At 31.2% G+C, this 18612-nt stretch overlaps 1 protein-coding gene across 1 annotated transcript; it reads left to right on the forward strand.

Moving 5' to 3' along the window:
• The first annotated feature begins 1656 nt into the window (after positions 1 to 1656).
• On the forward strand, positions 1657 to 17605 carry LOC123298017 (1-phosphatidylinositol 4,5-bisphosphate phosphodiesterase epsilon-1-like). The gene is made up of 15 exons (XM_044879880.1): positions 1657 to 1847; positions 1910 to 2175; positions 2637 to 2782; positions 3033 to 3507; positions 5932 to 6110; positions 6615 to 6798; positions 10364 to 10926; positions 11552 to 11705; positions 11763 to 12067; positions 12130 to 12246; positions 12892 to 13037; positions 13435 to 14290; positions 14366 to 14496; positions 15114 to 15497; positions 15556 to 17605. The coding sequence occupies exons 1-15, from the start codon at positions 1760 to 1762 to the stop codon at positions 17544 to 17546; spliced, it is 5985 nt and encodes a 1994-aa protein (XP_044735815.1). The 5' UTR covers positions 1657 to 1759; the 3' UTR covers positions 17547 to 17605.
• Positions 17606 to 18612: the final 1007 nt, after the last annotated feature.

Consider the following 18612-nt stretch of genomic DNA (forward strand, 5'->3'; position numbering starts at 1 on the left):
TTAAATTTAGATACAATTAATTATGCCATTTGAAAATAATAAGTTAATAATAAATTTTTAAATTTGACAAATTTAATCAGCTAGTTTTGCAACGAGTAGCCAATCATTGTTAATTACGGCACGTAATATATTTATTATTTGCTTTTCTTTTAATAATTTTCTCTTGAGCTATTATTACGAAAAGTCATTAACTTTTTGACTAGACTATCCGTATGTTTACACTTATTATAACAAAGCCATTTAACACTGTTTATATAGATTTAAGTGTACGGAGGTAATTAATGAAAAGAAATTTTATTACAGTGCAACCTCTATATAACAAATCGTAAGGAAACAACTAATTCGTTCAAGGCTTGAGGCTGAGGCTTGTTATATAGAGGTTAGGTTGGTCTAAAATTTGTTATAAAGACGTAATTAATGATGTTTCGCTTTTTTTCAACTGATAAAGAACATCTTTCAAGTTTCTGAGTCATTGCAACTTGAATCTTTAACAATAGTGGCAGCAGTGTTTACATTACTTTCTATAGGTTTTACGAAACAAACGTGTCGGGACTCGTCGCGACATGAATCATTTACTATGGAATTAAGGGGCACATATTTGTGGGAACGTTATATAAAGATTTTGCGTGGACAAAATTCGTTAATTTGACACTTTTCTTGATAGTTGAAAATTCGTTATGAAAAGGTTGTTCGAAAAAAAATTTCGCATTGTAAAGGTATTTTTGACCCTTATGGACAATTCAAGGTGATACCAAAAAATAGTTAAATCGAAGAATTCGTTATGTTGACTTACGTTATATTAAGGTTTCACTGTATATCTGATGATAGAGAATTTAATTAAAATATAAAAATTGTACATTATTTTTTATTCAACAACACACCAGAAAAAATGCAAAATATCAGGTCGATAGAATTACCAAAAACTGCTAAAAATCAATTTCATAACAACTTTACCTTATAAATAAGTTAAATTATAAATTACATTTTGATTATACTAGTTCATTCCAAATCTAAAAGAAGGTACTTTTCATTTTATACATCTGACATGAAATCCATTTTATAAACCGTAATTTCAAAAGATTTATTTATGAAAAACCATTTTCCAGCTTTCAAACATTATCATTGTTGTATATATTATGTATGAAGTAATAATACGTTACTTACACATGTATAGGTATTACGTGGGTAAAAATCCATTTACACAATCATATCTCAAATACATGGTCCATTATTTCCCTGATGTATAAACCAACCACTTTCTATAAAATACTGCAAGCCATATTATCTCAAAACATGTTCGTCAATTTGTTTATATCAGATATTTATGAATATCCTTTCTAGAAGACTATGTTATTGTCCGGTGAAACGGTGATTACATTTGAAAATAATTCAAGTATTTGATTTCTCTGCGATTCTTTATGTTTCTGGTAGTGATGAATCAAAATTTAAAATAGGCCAAAAAAACTTGGAAGATATTCATAAACAAATTTTTACACCTATTTAAGTTTTTTGTCCGTATTAATACAGTTTTCCATTTTATTCTGTGCACAAGTTCATGAAAAAATTACTTTTTACTTCCAATTTATTTATAAGATCTTTAGAGGACATGTGTTGAAAGATAATAATAAATTATTTTGTATTTTTGTTGCAGATTAAATCATAAACGCAACTTGTTGTATATTCGAAGTATTTAAATTTCTTATAAGAGGTGCATGCTTGTGCCAGCCTATGAGCTCGCCGGAGGGGGCCCCTCAAGGCCATGCGCGAGGTAGATCAACGGCTAGGCCTCAACCTGGAATTCCTTGATGCCGTATCTCAATTGGATGATAGCGCTACACAAACCGAGGGTAAATTATTTAATGCATAACATAACACAATGACAATTTTAATTGAAATAATTTTCTTATAGATCTGGAGAAGTTGCGATCAGCTTGTAGTCACTCCGGAGAGCTGGAGGAACTGCAAGATCTGCTCCACTTCCCTGAAGAGGTTGCCCTCCGCCTCGCTGATGCAGAGTATCAGTTATTTTATCAAGTTCCACCAATCGATTATTTACGACAGGTGACACTAGATTTGGGTAGTGTGGGTGGCTCCTCAACTCACACAGAAGCCCCATTACCACAAACGAGTAATGCTCGTTCTACAGTGGCAAATTTAATAAAACGTTTCAATGAGGTAATTATTGATATAGTTTTGAAGAAAATAAATTAGTTTCAGAGCTAACCGTAGTAAACTTTCCCTAATAATACTAAATTTTAATTTTTTTAAATTTCATAATTTTAATGATTTCATAGTATTCTTTAAAACATATAAGGCTTTGTAAGTGCTGAAAGTGTCAACCTTATTTCTCCTTGTTATATCTAAGGCAGTAGTTATGTAACTAAAAAAAAGAGCTTTCTATAGAAGGAAAAAATATTCCAGCAATCTTCTATTCTACTTTTCTCAAATCTCTAAGTAACGGGGTCTATTGTGCACATTTTAATAAACAAAATTGTTGATTCAGGTTTGGTCGTAAATTTTATGTAGTTTAAAAATTACAAAAAAAATAAGAATTGAACTTTAGTATTAACAGTAAGGATTTATTACGATCAGCTCTTTTACTTTATCACAATTCAATATTCATTAAACATTAATAGGTAAGCGCTTGGATAACGCAATTAATTATAAGTCAACCTACTCATGATGAACGCCGAGCAGTCTTATCGTGTATCTTGCGGGTGGCATTATCCTGCTGGAACATCGGTAATTTTAACGGTGCTATGGAAATTATTGCCGGCCTCAAGTGAGTAGAACGATTGGATCAATATATTATTAACAAATACAATTTATTTTTAGAATTCGATATTTAGTGTAGGGGTTTCTATCGGCCTCCAGCAGATACGATAGCTGTAGGCCGGCGGAAACTACTTGCTCTAAAATTGAAAAGGCACCGTTCTTTGTTTATATTTATTAATTTAATCATTTCTTTTATTTTACTAATAAATTTGATAAATTGCTTATGCTTGCATTTTCTATCTATTTTCTTAAAATAGGTCCACTAAACTACGACCATTTTGGCTATCAATTACGGAAAAAGAAACACTACCTATACTGGACTTTCTATCAGCTGCCTTATTATCAGCAGAATATGATCGAGCATTATCTCGTGCTCTCGATATGGCTGAATGTCGTGTTGTTCCATTTTTTGGTGCTTTTCTTCGTGAATTGCGTGAAATTTTGGCATCAACACCATCACTTATTATGCTCGAACCACATAATCAAGGAAATTATGGGGTTAATCCACCACAAAGTAATGCAAACACATCGACACAAAGTACCTCTGGCTATGAACGGAGTAGTATGAGCAGTACAGACGGGGGTGGTGGAAGGCATCATAGGCATCATCATCATCGCCATCATGATCATCGATCGTCTTCTCCGTCATCTCAAAATACCAACGCACCAGCTGGAACATATTCACCAAAGCATGGTAGCAGGGAACAACGATATCACGGCCATCGACAAGTAGTAAGTGTGAAAACGTTTTATAAAAAGTATGAAATTGTGGATTTGTTACAGTACTGAAGAGAAGTTCTAAGTCCTTTTTTTAAAGGCTGTATTTACATGTGTTTCCATTTTAAATGCAACCTAACCCTTTATGGCTTTGTAGATATATCAATCAACTGTACCAGATGAAGCATTGTACAAATCATCTGAAATACCCTGTATTGCACTCCAATGTCTACATGACTTAATCATGAAATTCCTCATTGTAGATATTTTATTCGCTTAATTAAATTAAATATTGAACTAAAATAATTAGATTTACTAAACTACCACTACCCACTGCTCTCAACGAAATACCATCTATACTAATAGGCGAAGAGGCCACCGCTGAAAATGTCACCTGATAGGTTAAAGGAAATATGCAATGAGACGTATGTAAGTGGAAACAATGCAATGTGAACCGCAGCTCCCCACAAGTTACGTCACTATTCAATTTTCAACGCCAAAAGAATGCTTGGACATTCTTATTTTAAGAAAAAAATGGTTTCCAAGCTTAATATAGAAAATTTGGCAGCCCACTTTGAAGGCGGACAACCTGAGTGTAATCTGAAATGTCCTCCATAAGAGAATTCTTATTTATTTATAATAATTTAAATATTCTATAAACAAATAACAAAATTAACTGTTTTTACAATCAATTTCTTGTTATTAACCAGGATAGGATTTTTATAACCAAGATAGCGAGGGGTGCTCCATGTACACGAACGAATACATGTAAAAGAAAGTTAAAGGCAGAAAAAGTTGAAATTTTAGACAAATAGTTATTTTAAAAATATTTTCTATTGTTTTATTTGCGTAGTTGATTAACAAAAAAAATTGTTTATAAAATTTTATAGGATATATAAAATATTCTAAATAAATGGCGAAAAGTTGATAGAAGGTTCTTAAATTAAAAGTTAACATTCTTAAAGAGTATATAATGCAAAACTATCTGAGGATTGACACACTTTTGTCCCTAAAATAAGAAAGTTCAATCTTTCGTTTGGCGTAAAAATCACCCTTTAACAAATAGTTTTAAAAAGAATAGTTTCCTAGAGACGTAACTTGCTGGGGACGTGGGAGTCATTGCATTACTTCCACTTACATACGTACTATTTTTTCCAATAATATATTTCCATTAACCTATCAGGTGCCATTTTCAGCGATGGGCTCTCCGACTATAACAAATCAACACCAATCTATGTAGCCATATAGAAAGCAAGTTTGAGCAGTTGGGGGATCGCCACTTTAATTATATTAAATTTCATATATTGTATACCACAGTCAAAAATGAAATGGCGCTTTTCACATAACATTATTGAATTTATTTTTTCGAAATACCTCGACTACCATACATCGTTACTTCACACGTATAGGACACTATAGTCCCAACAAGTTAGATGAAATTTTATATATTTACTAAAGTTTTGATTTACAATTTTTTTGCAATTAAGTCGAAAACCATGGATTATAGAGAAATCTTGATCAGTACAAGGTTATCGGACGCTCTTGATGCTTTTTTGAAATTTACTTGAAAACTGTGCATTTTGAGAAAAAATTCTTTGAGTAAAACTTATTGAGCCTAAAATTACAGCCGATTTGTATATTTTCATTGTACCTAATGGAAAATTTTATTTTATTATCAATTTTTATTCAAGTAAAACAACTTTTATTCAAATTTTTTTTGCCTAAAATGCTAAGTTTTTCAAACAGTCACCAAAGTACAAAAAGCCACCAAAAACACGGAAAATTGTACATTGATGTAAATTTTTTAGAAAATATGAAAATTAATCGATATATATATACAAATCGATCGAAAATTTTACGCCCCATAACTTTGGATGGAGTATATTTTTTCTAAAATGCATAGTTTTCGAGTAAATTACAAAAAATTGAGTAAAAACGTGGCCAATCGAAAACGTGGCCCATTACCTGAAATCACTCTTCTTTTCCTGCGGATATGAAATGCTTTATTCTACAGATGAAAAGCTAAAAATTGACATTGATGACATTGCTTTACCCAAAACTTATACAGTAAATTTCACCTATATATACAGTAAATTTCACTTAACTTGCTGGAAACAAGTTAATTTTTGTGTAGAATTGGCGTGAGATCAATTTCTCTCATACGCATCTACTAAGACTCGAATCAAGGTTCTCCAAGATTCTCCCAGGTTCTCCAAGCTTGGACCAAGCTGTGAATTCGACTACTTTATGTAATTATTTTTATTTAAGGTCGATAAAACATATTCATATTAGGCCAGTGAATGGCGCAATTATCCATCATTGAAATAATATTCTGTCCCCTTCGAGGCAGAAACGAAATATTTTAGCATCCGATTCATTAACATAACAAGTTAGAAATATGATGAATGTTTTTAATTTCATCTTATAAATTATTTTCAGTTCATATCCGATTATAATGGTGAAGATCATTACTTCACACGTATAGGACCTGGTAGTTTAATAAATTTGGAAAAAATATATCGAACACAAGCTGTAATGGATCATATATCAACGTTTCATCAGCACTTTCATAACCGAAATCGATGTTCACCGAGTAATAATTTTATCGATTACTTAAAGTAAGTAAGAGTAATAACATATAAGACATCTTAACTTATAGATCGGGCTCTTTTAACAGAAATAAATGGAAAAGCAGACTGCCCTTTTGAATACTCAAAATAGACATAATTTCTTATGGAATGTTGGATATTTCTGTTAAGAAATAGGAAGCATGTTTATATTAGATAGTTATTTTTTATAAATTAACCTTTATTAAGTTAAAGGGCAAAGATTTCGAACAAAAGTCTCTTGTTTCAAGAACAACGTTCTAATAAAAATTTGCCTCTAAAATTTACCAAAAAATCCAGTTACGAATTTGAGGCATTTTTATCCCTTTCGTTATGTAACACTTTCTACCTCATATTTCGCATTCCGTATTAGGAACTATCCTAATACGGAACTATACTATTAGGAAGTAAGAATTTAAAAGTAAAAGATAAATATGAAAAATAGATTCAAAATGGAAATACCCAAATCAGTAATCGAATTCCTAAATTAATATTACAATTATTTGGTTTTTTCAGATCGGTTTCAATAGCTGGCGGTAGAGTCCTTCAAGCTACACCACCAGAGAAAGTTGAATTGGATGAAGAATATGAAACAGAAGTTGATGCATATCATCCTGTACAACCGTTAACTAACGATCACGGCGTTAGTTTTGTATCGATAACATCTCCATTAACAGGAATTGATCAACACATATTACAAGTGAGTTACTTAAAAAGTTTTATTCTTAGTCTAAACGAATTCTTTGAAATGAAACAGAAAATATATCATACTCATATCATAATACTATAATCTATAATTTAAGCGAGGTTTCATTGAAATGAATTCAAACTGAGACATTAATTACAAGTAATGATTCGTTTCGTATGTATTGTACAGTGTGTGGTCAGTTTTGGTTGATTATAGCTGGTGTGATATACGTATATCGTAGTTAACAAAATAACGTACATAACCGGGCCATTCAAATTAGTAGTTGTGTGGAGACATTTTAAACAAGTCTCATATTAACGATAAAATTTGTGTCTTTTTAACACAAAAAATACCGAGCTTATCTCGGTCAGTCGGTCAGCCAGATACTTATTCTATTTATCAAGTGTTCCATTTTAGACAATCCTGCTGAAATTTATTTAAATAAGGGCTTTTGGAAAAAAACCAAGTAAAAGTTGTTGAAGTAAAAAAAAAAAACATTCTAATTTGCAAACCCAGGTCAAATTTCAGATGACTGTGAGATGCTATCACCCCCTTCGAGTGGAACATCTTTTACTTGAATCATTTTTTCCCAAAAATCTTTTGTTGAAGAAATTGTTTAAAATAGAACACCTGGTGTATGTAAAGGTAAGCATCTAGTGAAAACTGAAATATTGATTTAGGCACAGCCTCCATACTTCTCATTACATTACAGTCTGTATAAAGAAGATGATGATGATGATGATGATGTGTCATGTCTGTTTACAGACGTTGACGGATATGCTCTTCCATAATTTTCGGTCGTATGCCGAATGTACGATTGTTCGTACATTCCACGAAGCAATATTAATATTCCCTTTATTAGTATTTAGTTTGTTTTTTTGTATTTTCTGGGATTGAAGAGCATAATCTTCCTGAGCAGTTTTGAGTGGGGGTTTGCCATTGCCCTCCACTTGAAGTTTTTTCTGTGTCCATTCATAACCTTTTCGTAGCCTTTTCGTCATCGTTAAATCGTTTTCGGTTTTGCTTGTCAGTTTTTTGAGCCATCTCCAATATTTTTCTTATCTACTTCACTCATTGAACTACTTCTTCTCAAAAAAAAGTCAATGTGCCTTTTGTCTTTAGAACTTTCTCCAATTTTTGGGTATTTTATTTTTTGTTTTATTAGAGAGGATTGTTCACAATTTTCTTCTTCTTTACTATCTTCTCTTTTATTTTTTTTATATTTTTGATTTTCATGGTCTGAGTTTGGGATTTTTATTTCTTCTTTTTGACCACCGAACTCATGCACCAATGCCTTTGCTGATTTTACATCATACAATCGTTGATTATATAAAAGTTTATCTTTTCTAAAGGTCGCTTCTTTTCCCTGTTCTTTTAGTTCATTCATGATTGGTATCAATTGCTTTCTTGACTCTCTCATATATTCAGGCATGTCATCTGTTATGTATATGTTTGTGTTTTTAAGTTTATGTTTAGATTGCATAATTAATATTTTTTTTCTAAATGCAATCATGCCAACTACAATTGCTCTGGTCTTCTCTTGGTCTTTTTTTCCGATTCGATTAACAAAGTCAATATCTTCAATTGAAACATTTAGCATAAGGGTTTCTCGTATCAACTTCATGACCTTTATAAAGAAGATAGAGAACGGAAAACTAAAAAAAAATCAATTATATTAATGAAATATTACAATATAGGTTTTTGTAAATATTACTTCATATTTAATCTAATCTTTTTTTAAATTTTCTCATAGAAAGTATTTTTTCCACCCCGAAAAACGAAATTAAAAATTATATGATACCTCTGGTCGTTCTAACGTTCTAAAGTGTCTACAATGCTAAAATAATATTTTCTTTAAAAATACACGCGTGTGTGTGTTTTAATATTTGTAACCAAATTTTTATAAAATCCATTATTCAATGTTATACAGAATGTTTGATAAATCATTTGGGATGCAAAATCAATGAATATAAGAAAGAAGTCAATGAATAGTGGGGATTTTGACATGCATTAGTCAGGCATTCAAGTACCGCTGAGCAAAGCTAGAATCGCATACAACAAGCATACACACAAACATATAATAGTAAAAATATTCTCTTTTAAACATCTAATCTCTCTTTTAAACATTGCTTAATGTATAAGTAAATATGAACTATTGCACATTCATTGATTTGCAGCATCTCAAATGATTTATCCAACAAATTGTATAACAATTTGATGCTAGGGATGAAAAAAGAAAGAAATATTGATATTCGGTATTTCAAAATAATATCACCACGTATCGTTAAAATCAGCGTTCGCTATCGATGCTATTTTTTGTCATTATTCAACATTACTCAAAATCAATATTTCTTAAACAATACCAATATTTTAATATAGCTGCTTATGTTTTCTGTTGATTGTGGTTCGCTTTCTTGTCTGGCTGTAGCTACGTAAAATAGAAATATATTCTCAGAAGTTGTATAAAATCAATTTTTTTTTTAAATTTGATTATTAGATCGTTTTTGTTAACTCGTAACTTAAAAAGTTATTTAATTTTAGAAGAAAACTAAAAAATTTTTTTATTCGAACGCAGTTATATTATTATATCTACACTCGAAGACACTCTATTAATGTACATGTATCTAAAAGCACAAGGAATATTATATATTTGAAGAGCTATTGTAATAAAAGTTTATGTTACTATTTAAATCAAAACACGAACAAAATTATTCTGTAGTGAAAATAGAAAGAACTATTATGTAAGCACAAAATATGGATTACTTTTAGATGCATAGAACTACTACTGTTGCAATAACTTAGGTATAATAGAATAGGTTGTAAATTAAAAATAAAAAACCGTTACATATACAGGGTGGACCATTTTAATGAATAAGTTTGAAAAGTTTAAGGCAGACAAAAATAAAATTTAACATTTTTCTTAGAACACTTATGGCCCAGTTGGTAAAGGCGCTTGACAGTAATGTAAGAGACCCGGGTTCGATTTTTAATTAAGATTAACTAGATAAGTTATTTGTCTTTTTAAAATACACAATTGTATCATAAAATACATAACAATCTCAATCTTTGACGTTTAAATTTGTATACAAAATTTAGTAAATAAGCATAAAAGTTAAATAAGTTAATATTGACTCGTTAAGTTCGTTGAGTTAAATAAATTACCTTTCTTCTTCTCTCAAAAAGACTAATTGCGTGTTAATGCATTATCCTTTTTACAACATAAACGTTATTTCTTCAGGCAAGAAATCCTTAATTTTTTTCAGTGTGTTGACTTTCTTTATCATTTCATCTAGTATTTAGTCTTCTATCAAACCTACACATACCCTACAGCAGAACATCGTCTGCTATTTGATGAAACAAGTGTCATAGTGTCCTTATTCTCTTTGTTTGGCTTCGAAGAAATATATTTTCAAAACTACACGCAAAAAACGATTTTGCTAACACAATTTTACTATAGTTTCGTAGTAATTTTAATGATAATATTCCTTTATTATTTACGTTTAATTTTTAGACTTTATATCAGGACAAATAAAAATGTAACAATAATTAAATTTTTTAAAACTTTTTTCTTTTGTAGATTTTACATCATGGCACTACTGCAGTTATGTTAGAAAGTGATGGAACTAGTTCGAGTGGAGGCGGAAGTAGTGGTATTGGTGGTGTTGGTGATAGTGGTACAAGTGGCCGTGGGGCAGTACTTTTATATGTACGGCTGGACCGTGCGGGAGTAACGCTTACATGGAGTCGACCTTGTTGGAGTGCTTTGCGGGCCGGAGCACTTTATTTTGAAGACACTTCATCGAATTCAGCATCTTCGTCACAATTTACTGCTGATTTTAATTTATCTGCCAATCCTGAGGAAACTCTTTCTCCAGGATTACTATCAAAACTATCTGCCCAAACTGGCCTTGATTCAAATACGAATAATTCAACCTTAGATGAAGGATATTTAGATTTAATGTACGTGAAAGAATTAGTTCTTGGTGTTCGGGAAACAGAACGTGAAGCTGAAATTTCAATTATTGCAAGAAGATTTGGTATTGCTTACGGATCAGATCCTTGTTGTTTAAGCTTAATGTATGGTTATTCATTAAGTGATAATCGAATAATTTATATGTTATTACCCCCTGTTCTATGCAGGTAAGTTTTTTAATGTATACATGGAATGGACCATTTTATAGATCCAAAAGAGTTCTTTAGGACAGCATTCCCACCAAAAGGCATTAATTAGTGATATCAAATTACTTAGACATTGAAAATTTAAATTCAACTCAACTTTAGAACTAACAATAGGTATAGTTAGAGCTGACCACGATGATGCCCTCGTAGAAAAAAATCGAAAAAATCAGTTTGCTTTACATTCTTAATAATTATTCTTGAATAATATTTATAGTCGAATAATAATTATAGTACAAATTTTTTGGTTATGAAAAATAATTCCAAGCAATGAAGTATGTCGACTTTAGGACCGACCCTCAAGAATATGTAAAAGTATTGAGTGTCAAATATTATTGTCCGCTATGGTCGCTGTTAAAATTAATGTTTATCAGACGCTGCTATCTTTGAAATCGTAAGCATATCCCTAGTCTGATTTATATTTTTATATTTTTATAAACGCTTATAAAACGTACCATAAAAAATGCCCTTAATTCCGAATATTTTTGAATTGTTAAGAGTCAAAGATTAATTAGAATGGTCCACCCCGTATATATTCCTAAATATATTAGCCCATCTAAAATAAACATGGTATTGAATCTCTGCGTAGATTGTGGTATGCAGGATTAGGTTGGCTGATAAAGGGTATTGCTAGACAATTACGCCTAGCAGATCGACGAATATTATGGCTAAAAGAACAATATTTACAACTTTACTATGAAGATGCTTGCTGTTGTGGACCGTTAGCCGCTGACGCTATTCGAGTAAGTTCTGTTTATTAAGTTTTGTTGTAGATAATTTATTAAAACATGCATCTACAGGCTTTTGGTGGTAGAGATTGGTCTTTTGCAACAGTAACGCAAAGTGGTATTCAACCAGGAGATTTATCCGGTGCATTGAAAAGAGAAGCATCAGTTAAAATTAAGAAAAAACAATTAATTCAAGGTAAAAGAGATTCTCGAACTCATTTAATGGACCCCATTGCTATTGCAACTGACAGTTATTGGAGAAATCCAACACACCATAGACAATCTACACCTGCAAGATTCTCAGAGCCACAGCCAGATGTCGCACGCCATCACAGTTTAGGACATTTGGCATATACAACGCAGCCAAAATTCGATAGGTAAAATTGAAGGAATATTTTAAATTTATTATTGGAGATAATATTATTAAAATTTATTATAGAGAACGTCATGGATCGATGGAACAACTTTGGCATGGACGACATCCGAGAGTTGGATTTATTTTATACGAAACTCAATTAGATTTTGTTGATTTTGTAGCGTTATTTCGTTCATTCAGGTAATTATTTTTAAAAAGGATTGTGCCAGTTTACTGCTGATTCCCGATAAGAAATTAACCAAACAATAAAAATAGTCTTGGCCACATTTAATTATCTGCCTCAATTTTAATTATCTGTGCCCATAACTCTGGCCTACAATTATCGATAACCTTTAAGTATATTTTCTTTCGATTAAATGTAATAATGACTTATTTTTAAGTCACATTTTCTCCGAAAGCTAACGTTTTTTGAAAAAATTTTTAAACAAAAAATGTTAGTTATGAGGATCAACTTTCTAACTTAAAGTGTTATTCCATCTGCTACCGTTTAGAATCTAAATTGGCTATTAAAGCAAACCAAAGAACAAGGTCCAATCTGATTTCAGAACATGATGTCCCCCATCAAACTCTGAAACTTTTGTTTAAGTTGTTTTTTGATTGGCTAACTACAAAACGAGCTATTAGCCATTTTAGATTAAAATGACCCACCCTGTATAACTAAAAATTACGTCTGGCTTAAATAGAAATCCAAGGCTTTGTTCAGTGAACTTCAAATAAATTACTACATACGGGGAAAATAATAAACTGACATAATCTCTCATATTAAATTATTTTTAATTTTCTTCTATAAATCTGTTTCAATTATATAATAATTATTTTTTTTAGCCTTTTGATGAGAAAAGATCTGCGTGATTTATTTGATCAGCTGGCAATTTCGTATAGAAGTATGACTGGAACTAATTCATCACCTAAAGTAAACGGCGTTAAAGTATCCTTAGAACTAGCTACCTCAAAAAAACCACAAAGGATAGGTAAATAATCTCTCAGATAACTTATTTTTCAATAAATCCCCAGAGCAATTGTATAATTATTGACATTATTGTATAAAAAAAATATCATCTCGAGAACAAAAAAATTTTCAAAATATTTTTTTTTAAATATTCACCAAAAAATAAATGCTGGTAAAAAATTGCCAAAACAATGTCCCAAAATCAAAAGAAAAACTAAGCTTGGTATGAAAGTGAGCAATTCCAGGTAAAAAGTTCGCCCTTTATATATTGAAGTTATAACAAAATTCATCATCTATGTCAACGGTACAAATAATTTCAACTACAAGTCTAAACTTGCCTTGGACTCGTACTACCTTAGGGTATTGCACATCCAATTCATCCTATGAAATGACATTGAGCTTGAATTTGTTTATTTTAGGCCTCTTCACGAGAAATAGTTCATCAGAATTGGCTGGTGTAACGACCACAAACTCACAAAAGAAAATATTTGATGCCATAGCTGCAGCAAGTATTTTTTCAAACTGTGCTGGAATCGATTCGTCAAACAGTCAAGTAATTACATTATCTACATTTACAAAATTTCTGGAAACTCGACAAATGGAAAATTGGTCAACCAGCGACGTTAAAGCTTTAATTCAGAGGCATGAACCTGATCCAGTATTACGTTCACAAGACTGTTTGTCGTTCGAAGGTTTTGCACGTTATTTAATGGACAAAGATAATTTTGCATTCATAAATGAACGAGAAGTACCAAAAGATCAAGATATGTCTAGACCTATGTCACACTATTACATAGCATCTTCACATAATACTTATTTAACGGGACATCAGCTAAAAGGGGAATCATCTGTTGAACTATACTCTCAAGTATTACAATCGGGATGTCGTTGCGTTGAATTGGATTGTTGGGATGGTGATGATGGTTATCCAATGATTTATCATGGACACACTTTTACCACAAAAATACCATTTAGCGCCGTTGTAGAAGCAATAAATCGTAATGCCTTTGTTACATCATCATTTCCTGTTATTTTATCATTAGAAAACCATTGCTCTTTACATCAACAAACAAAAATGGCACAAATATTTCAAAGAATTTTTGGTGATAAATTAGTAACAAACTTTTTATTCGAAACGGATTTTAGTGAAGAACCATTCTTACCTTCACCAATGCAATTAAAAAATCGTATTTTAATTAAAAATAAAAAATTAACAGTCGATTTACAACCAACATTGACTACTACAACTTCTGCCCCGATGGGAGTAGCTATAAGGTAATTTAAACTTAAAAAAATTTTCTTTTTGCCACTTTACTGGAAATCTAATCGATAGTGTTTCATTAATTACAGAACTGCAACGGGAGTTAAACATTCGGGTGGTCGCACGAGCTCGATAATTTCCAATACTAGTTCAAGTTCATTTAACGATGACTTTAGCGATGACGAATATGATGAAGATGAAGAAGATGAAAATTTAGACGGTACATAACATTTTATTGGCTATGTAAAGAGATTTATAGACTAATTATTACAAGAAAACAGGAAACGGTTTCAATCTCTTAATTTGTATGTAAAAAAAGTTTTTTCAATTTTGCATCTCTTTTTTTCTCTATGGATTGTAAGAAATGTCTTTTTATGAATAAATTCCAAACGATTCAATTTTAGAAAAATTTTACTAATTATTTTTTACAAATTAAGACCGTGTGTTTAAAATTACGTCAAGTAATTGTAGTTGGAAAGTATGCTAGTATAAAAAAATGGATTACATATACAAAAAAAATTCGTAGCACAGCAGCTGCGTTAGCTAAGCGAATCCCCTCAGAGATTGAAAAAAAAAAACACATTTTTCTTAAAATCGAATATTATTCCATTTTTTGTGTTTTCACAAAATACATATTCATTGAAAAAATGAATATGTATTTTTTTGAAAAGACATTAATAGAGTAGAAACAGAATAATTAAATAATTTGGTGCAAAAGTTTCCAGTTTTCCGAAAATCAATTAGCTTGCAACTCATCTTTCGAATATGTTTTCAGCCTATGAACTTAATAATAAATTTCATTTAACTAATATATTTTGAATTTTCTTTAAATTTTAGATAAAAATTTAGTTTCCATCTTACATTCAAGTCCTTCTAATATGCCTTCAACCACGAGTGGCGGAGGTAGTAATGAAGCATCTCCACGTTCATGTGTAGGAATGGCATCGCATGCAATTTCAAAAACAAGCTCTACCAAACGTATTATTGCCGATGATAAAACAAAAAAACGTAGTAGTCAAATAGCAAAAGAATTATCAGATATAGTTGTATATGTTCAGGCCATTAAATTTCGAGGATTAAATACTGTCAGTCCGAGCAGTTCAGTAAAACAGCGACCTGTACCACCAAGAACTTCAAGTTCAGGTAGTTCGATAATGACAGTTTGTAGTGGATCAGGATCGGCATCAAATGTCAGCAGTTCTGGAGGAGCAACTACAACTGGTATATTAAAAGCAAATAGGTTTTGTTTTTGAAATACTAATACAAAATTACATTTTAGGAATATCGTCCGCTGATACCGAAGCATCAGCAATGGAAATGGAGTATGCATCATCAAGTTTAAAACCACCACGAGCCAACTATAATCATCCATGCTATCAATGCTCATCAATTAATGAAAATACTGCAAAAAAATTGTGCCGAAAACAACCATTAGCATTAGTTGCGCATACACAAACACAATTAATGCGCACATATCCAGCTGGAATGCGAATCGATTCCTCCAATTTTAATCCTGTAATTTTTTGGGCTTTTGGTATACAAATGGCAGCTTTAAATTATCAAACCGAAGACCCATCATTGCAATTGAATACAGCTTTATTTGAATCAAATGGGAAATGTGGATATGTTTGTAAGCCAGAAGTAATGTGGGATCGTACTCATGTCATGTATCGACGATTTAACCCATGGGATAAAGAATTTGATGGATTACATTCATCACAACTTTTAATAAACGTTGTGTCAGGGCAATATATCAATCATGCAAATATCAATGCCAGTACATTTGTTGAAGTTGAAATTATTGGAATTCCTATTGATTGTAACAAGCAAAAAACTAGAGTCGTACAAAAAAATGCATTGAATCCAATATGGAATGATACATTTTTCTTTCGTGTGATGTTTCATGATTTATCATTTATTCGATTCAATGTGTATGAATCACCGACGAATCACCTAATTGCACAACGTGTAATACCTTTGAAAGGTTTACGACCTGGTTACAGACATTTAAGATTACGTACAGCACAAAACAAACCGTTAAATATGTCTACACTGTTCATATATTCTCGTACAGAAGAAGAAAGTTTGGAAAATACTGGAACAAGTGAAACGGAACCTTGTAATAAAGATACAACGGAAACAGATGAAAGTGGAACAAAAAATACTACACCATATACGGGAATATCTGGAACACCATTATGTGTGAAACGTAAAATGTTCTTTTTGATGGTGTATGGTGTTTTAAATGAAGAGCCTTATACAATTTTAAAAATTACTCAAGAAAGTACCACACAAGATGTACTTATGCAGTGTCTACAAAAAATGAACCTGCCAGCAGATCGTGTCAATGATCATATTTTAGTTGAAGAAGTTGCAAGGGGATGGGAGAAAAAAGATCATGAATTACCTGCAACTCAACGAATTTTAGATCTACAAGAACGTCCTCTTCAAGCTCAATCCAAATGGAAAGGAGAAGGTCGATTCTTATTGAAACGAATGGGTGATGATCCAAGTAGTCGTGCATGGCTATCGTCAATTCGTAGTGTAGCAAATCGTGAACGAGAGGCCCAAGCATCTGAGAAACCTAATGCTTGGGATGAACATGACAATTTTTTAGTTTGCATATACAATGTATCACCAGAAATACCATACGCAATCTTAAAAGTTCCTTTAGGATCTACTGCTCAAGATGTATTAGCTCAAGCACTTGTTAAAGCACGTCGTTTAGAAGATCCTATGAATTTTGTATTAGTAGAAGAATTAGAATGGGCTGGATCTGGTGGACATCAACAAAGAGCATTGGCAGATGATGAAAATGTATACAGCACACAATCTCATTGGCAAACAATTGGGCGATTTATTTTGCAAGAACGTGCCCACGCAACACCAACATCTTTGCGCCGTAATCGAGTAACCACAAATCTAAGATTAGCAACTTTAGACCGTATAAGTCGAGGATTAAGTGCTGCTCGATCCGCTGCATCGAATAGTATAAAGGCACCTGTTCAAGCAGCATTAAGTGATCCAACCACGGCAAAAATGAAAGAGTCTAGAAAGTCTTCTACTGGAGGTCTAATAAGAGGTAAAGGTAATTCTGAGAAAGAAACATTAAGTACACAACAAAGATCGCAATCTTTACAATGTCAACGTGAAGTTCATTCAGAAGGTGAAACTCTAAGTGATGAAGATAGTAAGGAATCTGACTTAATGTCAACAGTGTCACGATTAAAAAAAGTATCTTTAAAGAAATTTAAAGAGTGGAAATCTTGACTCTTTCAGTAAATTTTAATTTTTACTTGAAGGAGTCAGATTTTTTTTATAATTTATTGTCCCACATTGACTTTCTACAAATACTTTATTAAAAGTATATTTCTTTTGCGTAGATAAAAATAAAGTTAAAATACGCGGAAAACGAAAAAGCATGTAACACTGAAAATAATTTTATAAAATTTTAATTTAGTCCATAAATTTTTCCAAAATCAAAAAATATATGAATATTAATTAATATCCATTAATTGGATCATGATCTTTTATGATTAAAATGACTTTTGATCTTTGATCATTGATCTAAGTTAATTACAGTGTTTAAGCTATTCAATGATTAACAATTGATTAATTTAATTACTTAATTAAATTATACATCCATTAATAAATTACAAAATTATTACTTCGTACATATCAACTCGGATATATCTACAAAACATATTGACATATAAATTTGTACATAAAAGATAAAATTAATAAATTATTGAAAACAGGATTTTCCAAAATTAATTTCTGTTTTTATTGTTTTAATTAGATTTTGTGTTTTTCCATTTTAAATTGTTTTTGTTCCTGCTGTAAATCGGAGTTCTTTAATTTTACAATAATTTTTGCTTAGAGTAGAACGCTATCTCGTATTTTATTTTTTAAACAGTGGTTTTGTTTTCTGTGTAATTCATAATAATATCCAGGAAATTGTTAAAAATCAATTCTGGATTTTAACTGGATGCATTTTCAGATCTGGTGGTTGAAGGATAGCGGTATCTTTAGAACCTCTTTATTTTCAAACGTATAAAATTTTTTGTTGCAAAAAATATCTTTGGAGCAACTTGTAATTTTTTTAAAAGTAAACTTAAATATTGAAAAATGAAGAAAATAAACAAGCCAGACCATTTGCGAAGGATTTTAACAATGCAAGAGGCTTGCAAAACTACTTTTCTTGTAATTTTCTTGATTACCCTCCTAAATGCCTTTTTTTTTAGAATATTTATTTTTAATTAATACTAAACAATACCCGATAAAAATTTTAACTTAGCTCAAACATAATTTCGTATTTTTGCAAGCATCTTACAGG

Source organism: Chrysoperla carnea, chromosome 4 (assembly GCF_905475395.1).
Source record: "Chrysoperla carnea chromosome 4, inChrCarn1.1, whole genome shotgun sequence".
NCBI lineage: Eukaryota > Metazoa > Arthropoda > Insecta > Neuroptera > Chrysopidae > Chrysoperla > Chrysoperla carnea.